This window comes from Emys orbicularis, chromosome 4 (assembly GCF_028017835.1).
Source record: "Emys orbicularis isolate rEmyOrb1 chromosome 4, rEmyOrb1.hap1, whole genome shotgun sequence".
Lineage (NCBI taxonomy): Eukaryota > Metazoa > Chordata > Testudines > Emydidae > Emys > Emys orbicularis.
The window spans coordinates 146,872,500-146,886,598 of NC_088686.1; the positions used below are offsets into that span (position 1 = coordinate 146,872,500).

Sequence of the window (14,099 nt, forward strand, 5' to 3'; positions counted from 1 at the left end):
GGATTCCTCATGCCAAAGGTGGCAAGGCTGAGTCAGTCACAGCTCATCCTGCACAGCTTCTCAGGACCGAGCACCACCTCAAGGTGCAGTGGCTGATAAATGGAGAAACAGCAAAGGACACTCCTGGACCCTGGCGATAGTGGAATGCAGCCTGTCCCACCACAAGATAACCAAACAACTGTACTGGGCAGGGCACCAATGTTCCAGCTTGTGCCCTAGCCTCTCCTACCATGTCACAAACTCTAAGCAGAGACAGGAACCTGGGTTAAGTGTTGCGGCTTAGTACATTTCCTGTTTCAAAAAAAAAAAAAAAAAAAAAAAAGAGCAGCAAAGAGAAGTCATTCAAACGAGATGTCAGTTGCAATGTGTTAGCACCCGGTAACCCAGGGCTCACCCTTCTCCTTTCTGGCATGGGGCTTAACTGAGGTCGGGGAGCAGAGCAGGGCCTCTGAACATCTGGCGAATCCACCTAAGGGCTGCCCTTGCTGCGTAGAGGTAAGAACCTTTAGATCTGTGGCTAGCTATGGATGTACAGAAGTAAACGCTGACCCTGTAAAGGAAGGCAATTTGTGTCTTGTTTTTTTCCCCCCGAGGTTCAGCCTGCATGATTGACACTGGGAGGTTGTAACATGAACCAGCAAGGGATGTTTTTTTCCCTTGAAGTTCGAGTGTTACAGCATGCAAAAGAGAGATAAAGGGCATGCTCATTAATTAGGAAGAGTAATTTTGGGTGGCCACGGAAGAAAATAAAACCCATAACTCGCCAGCAAGGGCTCAGAAGTTTGCTCAGCTTGGGGGTGAGTAATAGCTCACACGTTTCTTTACGTTTCTTTCTTGCTTTAAAAGTTAGACGGTATTTTGTGTTTAAATCAAGCGTATAAACAAGTCCTACTTCCTGGGATGCACAATAAACAGGCTCTGTAAAGAATGTAGTCAGAGCAGGTGAGAAGGTAGCTGAGCAGCTTGTAATGAGAAGAGTCTAACAAACCCAGCCTTTGAGTACATGTCACACACCCGGATGAATAGGCAGCAGCACCCAAATTCAGCACTGGACTGGGCCATTTTTAAAATATGAAAAAAATAAGCAGAGTAAAATATCTTTTCCAGGGCCTGAAAAGTTTGGAGGCCAGTTGTCTTTTTGGGGAGGGGGGAAGGAGTGAGTTCACATCCAGATCCCGTTTCTGAGGGTTTTCAGCTCTAGGGTGTTGGCACAGGCCCAATCATTATGTACTTCAATGTCGGCGAAGCTGTTCACCAGATCTACCCTTAGCCTGCTGTGCTGAGGAAGATTGGGCATGAGAGAGAAAGCCCAGAAGGAGGGCCACAATGAAACTATTAAGCCAAGAACATAAAAGCTGTGCGGAAACAACATTTTAAGCATTTTATAATGTGAGTTCCCCAGTTCTATTATTTCTCCAGCTGAAAGTTTGCAACAATAAAAACAAATGAATAGCAGATTTTGATGAGACACAGAGGGGGACGAGTGGAAAAATTAAGTGAAAAAAGGACATTTCAGGGACAGTGAGAGGTTTGGGAGTCAGCAGCATCTCCAAACAAATAATGAAAAAAAAACCCCAAAAAACAAAAGTACAGGGCCATTTAGAAAGTGATTCATTTCAATATTATCTTGGAAGTCTTCATTTTCCTAGTTGGCTGGGGGAGCATTTAAGGTGATGCGTTGATAGCTAGTTTGCATATATTTCTCCTACATAAAAGCATAAGCCCTTCAGATAGTTATTAAAAGGCTGTTCTCATATTGGAAAGGAGTTCTTCTAGTTAAAGGAAAACATTTCAGTGACATGCTCTGGCTGTGCCATAATAAGAAATGTGTTTATCTGTAGTGGTTTTTTATAGGTAGCTATACTATTCTGTGGGGCAGATTATTATAAAATCCCCCCATCTTTCCTCCCCCTTCCCCAAAACCTTGCAAACTTTTTAATTGATGCCAGTAATTGCCCTCAGTGTTTCCATCAAAGTCAGTGATTTTCCAGTTGTTTGGGACAAAGAAATGCTAGTGAAATCGCTTATTTTTATTTGAGAGTGAACAACGTTTAACCTGTTTTTTCAGAGACTAATTTTCCTTATTTTTTCTTCACTTTAGTTGATACATTTTTTCTTTCAGGCAGTCAGACTCTCAGACTCAAGAGTGATGGGAGCATTATAAGTACCTGGATAGAGAGTGCCCAGAACTTTGAAAGGGTTTGGATAGGAATTTGATCTTATCTATCTACATCTCAATTAGTCTGTCTTTCAGCTCTGAGTGCAAGGGTGTATGAAGCTGTCTAGCTTACGAAGACATTAAGGACTGTAAGAAATGGTTGCTATGAAAACAATAGAATATATGTTAATGAGAATCTGAAAAATGTTTGCTAGGAATGGATATTACTACCACACTCTTATAAGCCTACTGGTCCAGTGGCAAGAGCCCCAGCTCAGAGACTTTATGCATATGATGGGTGCCAGTTTATGTTCTTGCCAAGTGAACAGATGCTGGCATGTGTCCTCCAAAGCTCTATGATCTGCTATGAATAGGAAACCTAAAGCTTAAAGAGAGCAGTCTCTCCCTATTTCCAATCTCAATTTCCAACCAACCACCAGACACCATCAAAAACTTCTTTTATTTTTTGTTTAAATTATTGTAAAAGGGCTGACGCTGCTCACAATTACACTGGTGTAAATCAGGAGTGCATCCACTTAGTGATGTTACTCCCAGTTTGACTTCTATACAACTCAGAGCAGAATGTGACCCTAAGGTAAAACCTTGGGTACTTATCAGAACTGCACCCTAATGATTGAATCATTTGATGTTCCCCAGTCACTAAGGTTGGGATTTTTCAAAAGCATTCCACGTTGGCCTAACTCTGCTCCTGTTGAAGTTAATGGTAAAACTCCCACCGACTTCAGTAGGAACAGAGTTAGGTCCATGCTTCACACCATTGAAAATCACGCCCTATGGGTACGTTTACACTGCAGCTGGGATCATGTCTCCCAGCCCAGGGAGACAGACTTGTGCTAGCAGGGCTTGAGCTCCTCTTCACCTTCTCCCGTCAATCAGGGTCTGTAGCTTTGGTTCTCAGTTTCCAAGTGTTCTTGTCGAGTGTGTCTTCCAAGCTGACATCAACCTTCTTCATATCTTCCTTCAGCATCTCAAACCACCTTTTTTAGGTGGTCTTTGTCCTGGGACTACTAGCTTTTGAACTCTCTGGCCAACACATCCTACATCTTGTCATTTCACATGACCCAGTCGTCTCAGTCTATACTCCCGCAGCTTTTCTGTGATGGAGGCTACCTGAATCCTGGTTTGTACCATTTCATTGCATAGCTTGTCAGCTCTTGTCTTACCCAGCACCTGCTTGAGCATTCTCCTGTTGGCAGCGTGAAGTAGTAGTTGTTCTCTCTGCTTCATTGGTCAGCATTCTGACTCACATATCATGGCTGACTTAATCATGATCTTATACACTTGGGTCTTTAGTTTACTTGGCATATCCTTATCGCAGAGAATTCCTGTCAGCTCGCTTCGTTTACACCAAGCGCTCGTCGGGTGGTTCCTAACATCTGCATCCACATCCCCATCATGGCTCCACAGTACACTGAGGTATGTAAGTTATTGCACAGCCTTTAACTCTGTACATCTAGTTTTACTGGCTTCATGTTGCCCCTCTCAACAAAGCATTGCATGTATTCCATCTTTTGTCGGCTGAGTCTTAAGCCATTTTCCTCCATAGTTCTAGGCCCCTTTCCAGTTTGTATTTATCTTCACGGCACAAAATAATGTCATTAGCAAAAAGCATGCTCCATGGAGCCTCTCCCCTAATCTCCTGCATCAAGGCGTCCATTGCAATCACAAATAGGATTGGGTTTAAGGTTGATCCTTGATGTAGACCTACACTCTCAGTGAATGCCTCTCACTACTGTCGTGCTATCTTCATACATATCCATCACAGTCTGAACATGTGTCTCTGGCAGATTGCACAACCAAAGGCACCACCAAAGCAGTTCTCTAGGAACCCTGCCATAAACCTTCTCTAAATCTACAAACACCAAGTGCAGCTCCATGCATTATTCCTGTACTTCTACTGCAATATTCAGGTTGCAAATACCGCCTCCATTGTCGACCTTCCGAGCATAAACCCAAATGGGTTGTCATATATTTGATGCTCCAGCTCCTGCTAAAATCTTCTCTCTATAATTCTTTCTAGCCATTTCATAGTGTTACCCATTAACTTGATGGTGTGACCCTGAGAGCCCCTTTACGCCAATTAGCGAAGAGTGCACCTAACAGAATATTTAGCCAAACTATGTCTCATAGAGTATCCTAAAAAAACGTGTGTGATGTATGTACGGGTTGTCTATAGAGAGTTATGTATGTATGCTGGAAATATGTTCTTAAAATATGTTGTGGAGGCAGTTGATTAACCAGCCTTCCCTAGACAAAGGAATGTGGATTTACCTGTCTGCATGGATCAAGCAAACAAGTGGAAGAGAAAAACATCCTGGCTTGATTACAAGCACAGGACAATAGAAAGACATTTGTATCGAAGGTAAACAAAGTGATCGAGTGAATCAAAAAAAGCAAATTGACCCGAGGATGAAGAAGGGGCTTGGCACCTGCATCCCGAAGAACAAGCAGCAGGGGAGAGGAACTTTGTCTGGGTTTATTTTCAAAGAACACATTCCAAAAGGCTTTTTGGACTATAATAGGACAAAAAGGGGACTCCTTTGTTATCCATCACTTAGGAGACAAAGGGATCAGCACCCGTTGATGCTGTGAATGGTGGATCCTTCTGCCTGAGTGGCTGGGGATGCCGATAGCTTGAAGTGAGTGAGAAAGCTGCTCAGGCAAAGATTATAGCTTGTTAAAGTTAAGTTTCAGTCACTAGGAAGTAGGTTATTTTTGTTTTGTTTGTCACCAGACCTGTCTCTTTTCTTTTGCTCACGATCACTTACATCTATATTTGTATTAATCAACTTATTATTAGTTTTACTATCAACCATCCCCATCCTGTTATATTCAAGTGAGGCGCACATCCTCAACTGAGCCAACAGGCTGAGGTGTATTCTGTCTCTTTGGAGACAGGAGACTTTATTAATTTCGATGAGCATCCAAGTGAGAGGGACTGCATGCTGCAGAAAGATGCCTGTAGGGGACTCAGGAACCAGGGTTCACTAAATGTTACCTGCAAGGCAAAGTTTAGAATGGCAGAGTCTGGAGATATTTGCTGGTGAGGTGGACAGAGTGGTGTAGCAGGAGGCTGTCACACTGTTTACGCTCCAGGAAAGCGCTCTCTTGCTGAGGCAGAGAGGTAACACAGTGAGCTTATGGTTCTGGACTCCCTGAGGAGAGCATCACAGATGGGTTGGTAATTACTACATTCCTGCACATCTCCCTTACGCTTGAAGATAGGGACCAATATGCTCTTCCTCCACTTGTCGGGCATTTCCCAGTACAGAGAATTAAGTTGAAGAAGTCTGTCATCATCACCACGACCTCATGGGTGAGTGCTTTAAATGCCTCCTTTGGTACACGGTCCACTGCCACTGCATTCCCATGTTTCATCGTCTTCAGGCCTGAAGCTCCAACCTGGTCATAGGTCTCATGAAGCTGCTGCTTGTGCATACTTCCCACAATGATTTCTTCGCATTCTCTTCATTGAGCGGTTTCTCATAAAACCTCGGCCATCTCCTAACGATTTCACCATCTTCCACCAGTTCTCTTCTGTTTTCTTCTTTGACACACTTCGCAGCTGCCGAGTCCTCTGCGTTTCTTGGCTAATCTATATATTCCTTCCTTCCCTTCCTTTGTTAGTAGTCATCCATAAAAGCCTTGAAATGCCTGCTGCAACGGCTTTTTTTTTTGGTAGCAGGGCTTGAGCTAGTGTGCTAAAAATAGCAGTGTGGAAGCTCCAGCTCCAGCCACCAAAAAACTACTCAGGCCACCCAAGCTCAGACCCAGGGGGTCAGGTGGGCTTGAGAGTCCGTCTGCCATCTGAGCTACAACGTGCACACTGCTGTTTCTAGCATGCTAGCTCAAGCTCTGCTAGCAGGAGCAGGGCCGCCTGGGGCGGGGGGGGGGGGCAAGTGGGGCAATTTGCCCCATGCCCCGGGCCCTGCAGGGGCCCCCACGAGAATATAGTATTCTATAGTATTGCAACTTTTTTTTATGGAAGGGGCCCCCGAAATTGCTTTGCCCCAGGCCCCTTGAATCCTCTGGGCAGCCCTGAGCTGGAGTCTGTCTCACTGGGCAGGGAGCATCGTTCCCAGCTCTGCAGTGCAGATATCCTCTAAATGGCCAGATATTCAAAAGAGCTTCACACTCAACAGCTCCTATTGTCCTCAGTGGGGATAGAGAAGATTCTCCATTGTTCTGAATGGGAGCTGCTGACTCGGAGCACTTTTGAAAATCTGGAGATGGGAATTTGCTTTTTTCTCTCATTTGCACCTGTATCAATCCACAGTAACTCCGCTGGAGTCAATGGAGATAAAACCAGGGTGAGTGAAAGGAGAGCCAGGCCCTTGGTTTGGATCCTGTTAGCTGGTCAAAATAAAATGGATATTCCATCCCAGGGCTGCAGTGTGATACTCCTCCCCACAACACCCAGAACCGTGCAGGGGAGACCCCTCCATCGCACACTGTGTGGGCACTAGGACCCAGGTGATGCCCTCCACCCCCTGCACCCCACCAGCTATGTGTCCTTGGGGAAAAACTGCAGGGCGGAACCGGCCATAGGAGCAGCTACAGAATTGGCCAAAGCAGGGACCTCGGGACATTCAGAGAGTTTTCCAGAGTTTTTCCTTGTGCTGACTGGCTGTTTGTTCCAACCCTCCACCTCCCTCGGACTCTTCACCTCAACTTCACTGCACAACTGTCCGCTTGCCCTCTTCCTCCTCGCCTTTCCCTTCCCATTTAGCTGATCACCTCCTAACCCCCCCCCCCCCCCCGCATCACTGCCATCACATTGTTCACTTTGCTTGAGTGTTCTACCCCTTCCCCCACCCTGCATCTGCTACTCTGGGTTTGTGCCATGCTTAGCACAATGGGACCCCATTCTTGGCTGGCCCTTTGGCCCTGCATAATAAACATGATCAATAATAACTAAGAGAATCTCACTGTCCAAATACAACAGGCCAAAAAGAGAGCAAAATGTACACTTGGGCTGGCAGGCAATAGAGTAAAGTATTTTGGCTGACAGCCACTCCCACCCACTGGAGCACTAATCCAACCCCAAACCGCTCAGCAGAATGCCTAACATCTTCACATGATCCTCCAAACAACATTTCTGGAATGTGCATGAGGATTATCCGTCTGGATCAAGGAGCAGGGAATCCCTGTGCTGGCTAATAAGGAGGAGTAGGAGGGAAAATGTAACGTTTTAGGGATTTTGTCAGTGTGTGTCATGTTGTGCTCTGTTTTCTCCCTCACTGGTGAAGAGGAGAAGACCCAAACACCTTCCATGTGGCCACAGTCTAGTAAAGCAAGTAAGAGGGAAGCTTGCAAGTGAGCAAAGAATTCTGTAGGAGGAAGTGGAGGGAAGGGATTATCATTCACTGTGCACATGTACACAGTGTAGGGGGGTAATGCCCAAACAAAGGAGCTCATTCTCAGGGCAGGCTTCTGGTGCAACCTACCTGCTTTGCTTGAGCGATACACAAACAGAAGTGGAGGTAAACCCACTGGGCTGAGCCGTACCATTCAGCTCTCCTGCTTGCTCTCCCCTCATCTCGAGTCCAACAATGTTTCTAACAAGAGTAAACATTAATGTATTTAATATTTACAACAGAAGGGAACAGGAGGCAGTGCCACTAGCCAGGAGAATTAAGGACACGGCATTACAGCCAGACAAGCTTTTGTGAGGAAAAGGAAAGAAAAACGTGCAGAGTGCAAACTGGAATGTACCATTTAAGTCAAGCTATTGCAAAAGGTGAGTGGGGTAAGGAAGAGGAGCTAAAATAATGCAGAACTCAACATTAGGGTGACCATTATCTTCAGATAGTAAGAGCTCTTAAAACTGATGAGACAGAAACAACCTAGGATTTCCCCAAAGATTCTATAGAAAAACCCATGCAGTATGATAACACAAGCTCCATGTCCCAGGTCTCTCTGGGCGTGCACAGAAGGCAAACAGGATTTAGAAATACATGCAGCTGCATGAAAAGTAAATTATATAATAGCAAATTTCCTACATCTACAGTTAGTCTTTTGGAACAGACTGAAAAATATATTTATACAGGAAAGGAATGCAAGGCCACTACTACGGAAATATCAGGAGCCATTATTCTTGCTGCAGTCTTACTTTTTTAGGTGGGCCAAGGGGTTATAACTAGGAGCAGGAGGCCGAAACTGAGCAAAAAAAAATTTAGACTGAACAGCAGGAGGTATTTGATAATGGCAAGATCTAAGACTGAAGAATAAATCTCCCAAGAAAGGTGGTAGAAACTTCATCACTTGAGACTGAACTGGATAAAGCACTGGAAAATCTACTTCAAGGAGCAATCCTTTATTAGCTCCCAAGTGTGTGTGTGTATATTTATCTATGGCTGGGGGTAGAGAGATGTCGGAAAAAGGATGCCACCGGCATCCACTGAATAAGGTGAATATTCCTAGAGTCGGTGTCTTTCATACATTTATTCAACCTCCAGCCTGATCATTTGTTTTCACTTAAAATGTCTCTCTCCTCCCCCCCCCCCTTTGGTTTCATTAGGAAAGAACTTCACCAAAGCAGCCAGGAGATCATCACAGGTTGGTGTGTTGTGTGTGGAGCCGTGGACAATATGATCAGTCGAACTGAGAAGTCCCCGCGCCGGTGCAGGCGTCTGAGTGAGAGTTACGACGAGAAGTGCGAGCGCCGGCACGAGACCCGTGAGAGCTTGTGGAGGAGAAACAATGTCACCACATGTCGCCATGTGGGGCAATGTCGGAAAAAGGAGGCAGAGGAGCAGTCCCAGAGCCCCCGCCAGAAAGAGTTCCTGAAGAGAAGGAACTTAGCCACCGAAGAAGGAAAGAAACAAGTGAGGTTTCCTACTGGGACACCAGCATCTCCGGGACAAGAGTGTGCAACAGGCACCCCCAAGGAAGCATCCTCCTGGATGGATCTGAGGTCACCCACATCCCTCCAGGTAACAGCTGCAGCTATGACAATCATACTTTTCATAGATGGTTGGCTAATTATTATGGGCTTTATCCAATGTTCACTGGAATCAATGGGAGTCTTTCCATTGACTACAAGAGGTTTGGGATTAGGGTCTAAATATTTGATGGCAAAAACTGAGAATTCACTGACAAAAATGGATATTTCCTTGACGATTCACAAACTTGATCCAGGGCAAGATTTTGTCCTGTCACTCTCGTCGTGTTCCTCTCCTGCTTTCTAAATCCTGAACTTTGACCCAGATGGAGATTTGCAGCCATTTCTCGTAGTTCAAACCTGCATTTTGGTAGCAAAATAATTGTTTTCCACTTGTGCAAATTGCCTCTCATTCTCATCAAAAGATCTGAGATGATCACCATAAGCAGTTGGCTTTCTTTGGATGAACCTATGGAAGCATGACTTCCCGCCAGCATCTTTAGTGGGAGGAATTTTCTCATGTTGAGTTAGTAGTGAGTGTCTGATTGTATCCTAATTTCAGCATCCTTCTTACAAACTACACATTATCCTATATTTAGGCTTGGAAGTATTAGATTTTTATCAGTAAACATTGATATCACCATACATATACAACCAATAAAGTATTTTCATCTATAGTAACCAAAATGTACAGATAGGCAAAGTTTAAAAAATGCTGTTTGAGAACTTATTAGAGTTTGATTTAAGGATATTTACTTTGCATATTTTGTCAAGTAATGTTGACTGCCCCATAATTTCTCTCAACTGTGAAAAATTAAATTGATAAAAATCAAAATGACTCTGCCAAGCCTACCGATGTTATACGCAGCCAGCAGTGAACCAGATGAGCCAATGCATTTATTAAAACTAGATTAAGATCATACATAAATGCTCCAGAGTCAGACAATCAGGTTGTACCTTCTAAACTCACAGCCTTTCAAATGAAATAATCCCCCCATCTGTTTTCGTACCTAAGTAAAGTTATCCAAGGGACTTTTAACTGAAATCAACAACCAAGGACAATCAAATAAAAGCACAGACATGTCCTGTGGGCTCCTCTACAAGGCATGATTGTGGAGGACAATTATGTACCTCATGCTACTGTTTACTTCTTTTGATCGCTGGGTTTAATTACAAGCCAGACAGCAAGACTTGGAGCAGGCATTCACATGCTTGCAGCCCATGTGCCTGTAACTTTGGCTGCAGAATCACTCTCATCCTAGCACCTGCAGGGGGCTCTGAGGAACTGAAGTAAGGGAGAAAAGAGTTCATGCTCTTACTACCAGAGATCCTGGAGAGGCACTCGGATATAACTCTGATGAGTGCAGAACAAATATCTAGAGTGACCAGATAGCAAGTGTGAAAAATCGGGATGGGGGTGGGGGGTAATAGGTGCCTATATAAGAAAAAGCCTCCAAAATTGGGACTGTCCCTATAAAATCGGGACATCTGGTCACCCTACGAAATATCTAAGCCTAAAGCTAGCCAGCTGCTAGCAGCAATGCTAGCCAGGAACTAACTCAAGGCATCAAAAGCTCTTTTCTTACTCTCCGTGTGGTTAGTGAAGCAACTGGCCTCCTTGCCTCTCAGAGTCTCAGAGGCACTTTCTTTCCCTGCAGCTTCACAGTCTACCTGCAGTTAGCAGGTTCCCCCACTGCCCCTGTCAGTGTTGCTGAGCGGCTACACCTTGCACTGACTCCAGTGGGAGTTGCGGGTGCTCAGCCCCTTCTGAAAAATTAGGCCTTGAACCCAAAAATCACTGTAACCCTCAGTCTCCACCCATGTTATTCCCCAGGTCAGTCGCACAGTCTATACCAGGGGTCGGCAACCTTTCAGAAGCGGTGTGCCGAGTCTTCATTTATTCACTCTGATTTAAGGTTTCGCGTGCCAGTAATACATTTTAACGTTTTTAGAAGGTCTCTTTCTATAAGTCTATAATATATAACTAAACTACCGTGGTATGTAAAGTAAATAAGGTTTTAAAAATGTTGAAGAAGCTTCATTTAAAATTAAATTAAAATGCAGAGCCCCCCGGACCGGTGGCCAGGACCTGGGCAGTGTGAGTGCCACTGAAAATCAGCTCGCGTGCCGCCTTTGGCACACGTGCCATAGGTTGCCTACCCCGATCTATACAATTCAAAGTGACACCATGCCACTTGGTTAGTTGCTTCCCCTTTTCTCTCCTGATTTTTAATAGGCCATTATAAAAATTAAACTCTCATTTCATTTCAGAATAACAGCACCTCCATGGTCCATCACAAGCATCCCCAGCACAGTCTCAACGATCCTCGCACGCAGAACAACTGGCACTCCTGTGGCATTTCATCACAAAACATCCTCCCTAAAGACATCTCCAAGCTTAGCCGAGGTACAAGAAGACTGGCTAAATGAGGCTTAGGTTTTGCAAAAGGGAACTCAGGCTTACTGGGATCTGGGGGCTGCATTTTATTGAAACCTCCGAGGTTCAAGGGAATCACATGGATTATTTTGGTTTGGACTCCCAAAGCAAGCCGAGAAAGAGGGTCTGTATTGATAAAGAATCCCCTCAGGTGCCAAATCACAATGTGCTGGAACCTGCACCTCTGAAATCAATGGGTGTTTTGCCTTTGAATTGCATGGGAGCAGGATCAGACACAATACTAACACATGCCAAAAGAGTTCCTGCTCCTAGAAGCCCTGTTCCAGTGTTTAAGGAGGATGTTCTGTATCAGCCAAATCTGACATTTTTCCCTTTCCAAACCATGCATGATAAGAATACGTTGATTCACCAGGTGCTATTCTTTGTGCTGAGTCAATAATGACCTCGGTGCCCCAGCCTGCTGCAAAATGGCACCGTGCTGCAGAGGGAGCCATCATTCCATACAAACGTAAAATGGAGGCTCTGAACACTTGTGATCATTAAAATCTCCATGGCGCTTTTCTCAGAAATAGGCGTGTTTGCCAGTAGCTTGGCCAAATTTTAGCTTAGGTAAATTACTTAAATTCCACTTGCATTTTCAGCTGCATACTCCCACCCTAAATTGTTGTGTTAGGCTGCTGTGTGCAGTTTAAACTGCCATGCGTCATCCCAGCAATGGCTGCATTTCTCTGATGGTTGGAATAATCCCTATATATAGTTGGTAAAGTACTTTATGAGCCTTCAGAATGAAAGGTGCAGCTGTGACTGAAGGGTTTTATACTAGCTATCTGCTGACAATTTAGGAACCAGTAGCCCACCCTCTCAATTTTATCTTAACAGGCACTCAAACATTAACAGATTCTAGTGCAATAAAGAAAAATTCAAGCCAACAAACAGAGTAAGTATTTTGTCATCTATCCTATTAGGAACACATTCTTCCTGCTTCTGCGTGGCTGGGGAGTCACGGATACCTGTAAAGGCACTTTGACATACTTAGATGCAAGGTGCTATACAAGTGAAAAGAATTATTCTTATAGGCATTATTTATTGTTCTATGAATCGTCATATGATTGCTCCTCTACCTAGCAAGTATTTTCAGTGCACCCCTTCTTGTGATCTTTTTCATAAATCTGTATCATGTCCATCCTAAGAAAATCCTTGTCTTTTTTTTATTTTAGCTGTGGGATAGCAGTATTAGATAAGGTAAGCAAAATATATGACTAACCTGTACAGAAATGCCTATAAGAATCCTGTTGTCCTAAGAAACATTAACGTTAAAGGGCCAAATTCTGCACTTCCAGGGTTTGAACAGTGTCAATGAAAGCAGGATTTGTTCCTGATTATTTCTTATTGGAATGTAGATGACAGAGATTGCTGGAAACTAATTTACTGACAGGAAGATCTAGGACAGTACATCTAATGCAGTAGACAGGGACAGTCTTGTTCCAGGGAAAGCACTGATTGCGGTAAAATACCTACTTTGGGTTTAGCCAATGAATGACAGAACAGTTGTATTATTGCACAAGCCTAAGCACAGTAAAGGTCTATACAGCTTATTATCATTGCCCAGAGAATGTGATAACTTAGGGTCCCCGTTTAATTCTTGTTAGAACTCATACCACTGATTGCAGTTTCTTGCGAAATCTTTTCCTTTATGGACTAAGTGATTGATTTAAAAACATAATCAAATAGAAGGTTTGCACGAACTGAATCTGGATTTTACTGCATTTTTCTTTCACTTTTAGGAAATAATTCAACTTTCCAACTACCTCAAGGTAAGCACAAAAATGATAAATACAGTTCTAGAAATGGGTGGAGGGTGAGTGTGAGGAGGTAGCTTTTACTAAACTGGTATCATGCACCTAGTTTTAAGGTGGCCAGGAAAGCAAAAGGAGCAGCTACTGAAGCCCAGGGAATAAGTTCCCAAAACACAGTGAGGAGTGAAAATAGCTATAATGAGTCCTAGAGGGGAAACAGGTCACCCCTGGATGTCCAGATGAACTAGGGTCACTGAGACGCATTCAGAGCACCTATATTAGCCTGGCTTTCTCATTTTGCCTACAGGAGGCGTTACATCGAGAGCTGCTGCTGAAGCAGAAGATGGTGATTTTACAGGAGCTTTTATCCACATTGCTGCAAGCATCAGAAAAATCTTGGAAGGTACCAAATGACTACGCTGCGTACTTCTAGTCGGCTTTAGGATTATGCCAGGATCTGCCAGGGCAGAGTCCCATCCATGTGTGCAAGGGGGAAAACCCCATCAGGTCTTGCTTATTTCTGCCAGCTGAATTCCAGCTCTGCTTCTGGTCTTCTAATTTTGGGATTATCCTTCTCTCCTAATGGAGAAGATGGTTTAGCTCTGAAGCTGAGCTGTGTCTGCAAGGGGACATGACTGTGCTCAGAACTATTTAGCATGTGAATATCATTGCCCGCCTTCCTCTCCAATATTGTTTCATTTTAGAGCCAGCTGAAAAACAACTCTCCATTGTTATGAAAACTTTCTTTTTGTTTGAAATTTTCATTCTTTTTTTTTTATTATTCTTTTTTTGGACAAAAAATGTTGGGATGCAACATAAGTTTTCATTAAGTTTTGAACTAAA

The 14,099-nt window shown here is 44.0% G+C and overlaps 1 protein-coding gene across 6 annotated transcripts in view; it reads left to right on the forward strand.

Moving 5' to 3' along the window:
- Nucleotides 1-236: 236 nt before the first annotated feature.
- The window catches only part of TRAF3IP3 (TRAF3 interacting protein 3), a 29,562-nt gene continuing 15,699 nt past the window's right edge, over nucleotides 237-14,099 (forward strand). For 2 of the 6 annotated variants that reach the window (XM_065402557.1, XM_065402558.1), the window contains exons 1-8: nucleotides 237-797; nucleotides 7,779-7,919; nucleotides 8,700-9,114; nucleotides 11,334-11,469; nucleotides 12,340-12,397; nucleotides 12,678-12,702; nucleotides 13,245-13,274; nucleotides 13,564-13,659. In XM_065402557.1, coding sequence (XP_065258629.1) covers nucleotides 8,770-9,114; nucleotides 11,334-11,469; nucleotides 12,340-12,397; nucleotides 12,678-12,702; nucleotides 13,245-13,274; nucleotides 13,564-13,659 — 690 coding nt within the window. In that variant the 5' untranslated portion in view covers nucleotides 237-797; nucleotides 7,779-7,919; nucleotides 8,700-8,769. The remainder of the gene's footprint in view (nucleotides 798-7,778; nucleotides 7,920-8,699; nucleotides 9,115-11,333; nucleotides 11,470-12,339; nucleotides 12,398-12,677; nucleotides 12,703-13,244; nucleotides 13,275-13,563; nucleotides 13,660-14,099) is intronic. The other 4 variants (XM_065402552.1, XM_065402551.1, XM_065402553.1 and 1 more) reach the window with 4 other exon arrangements.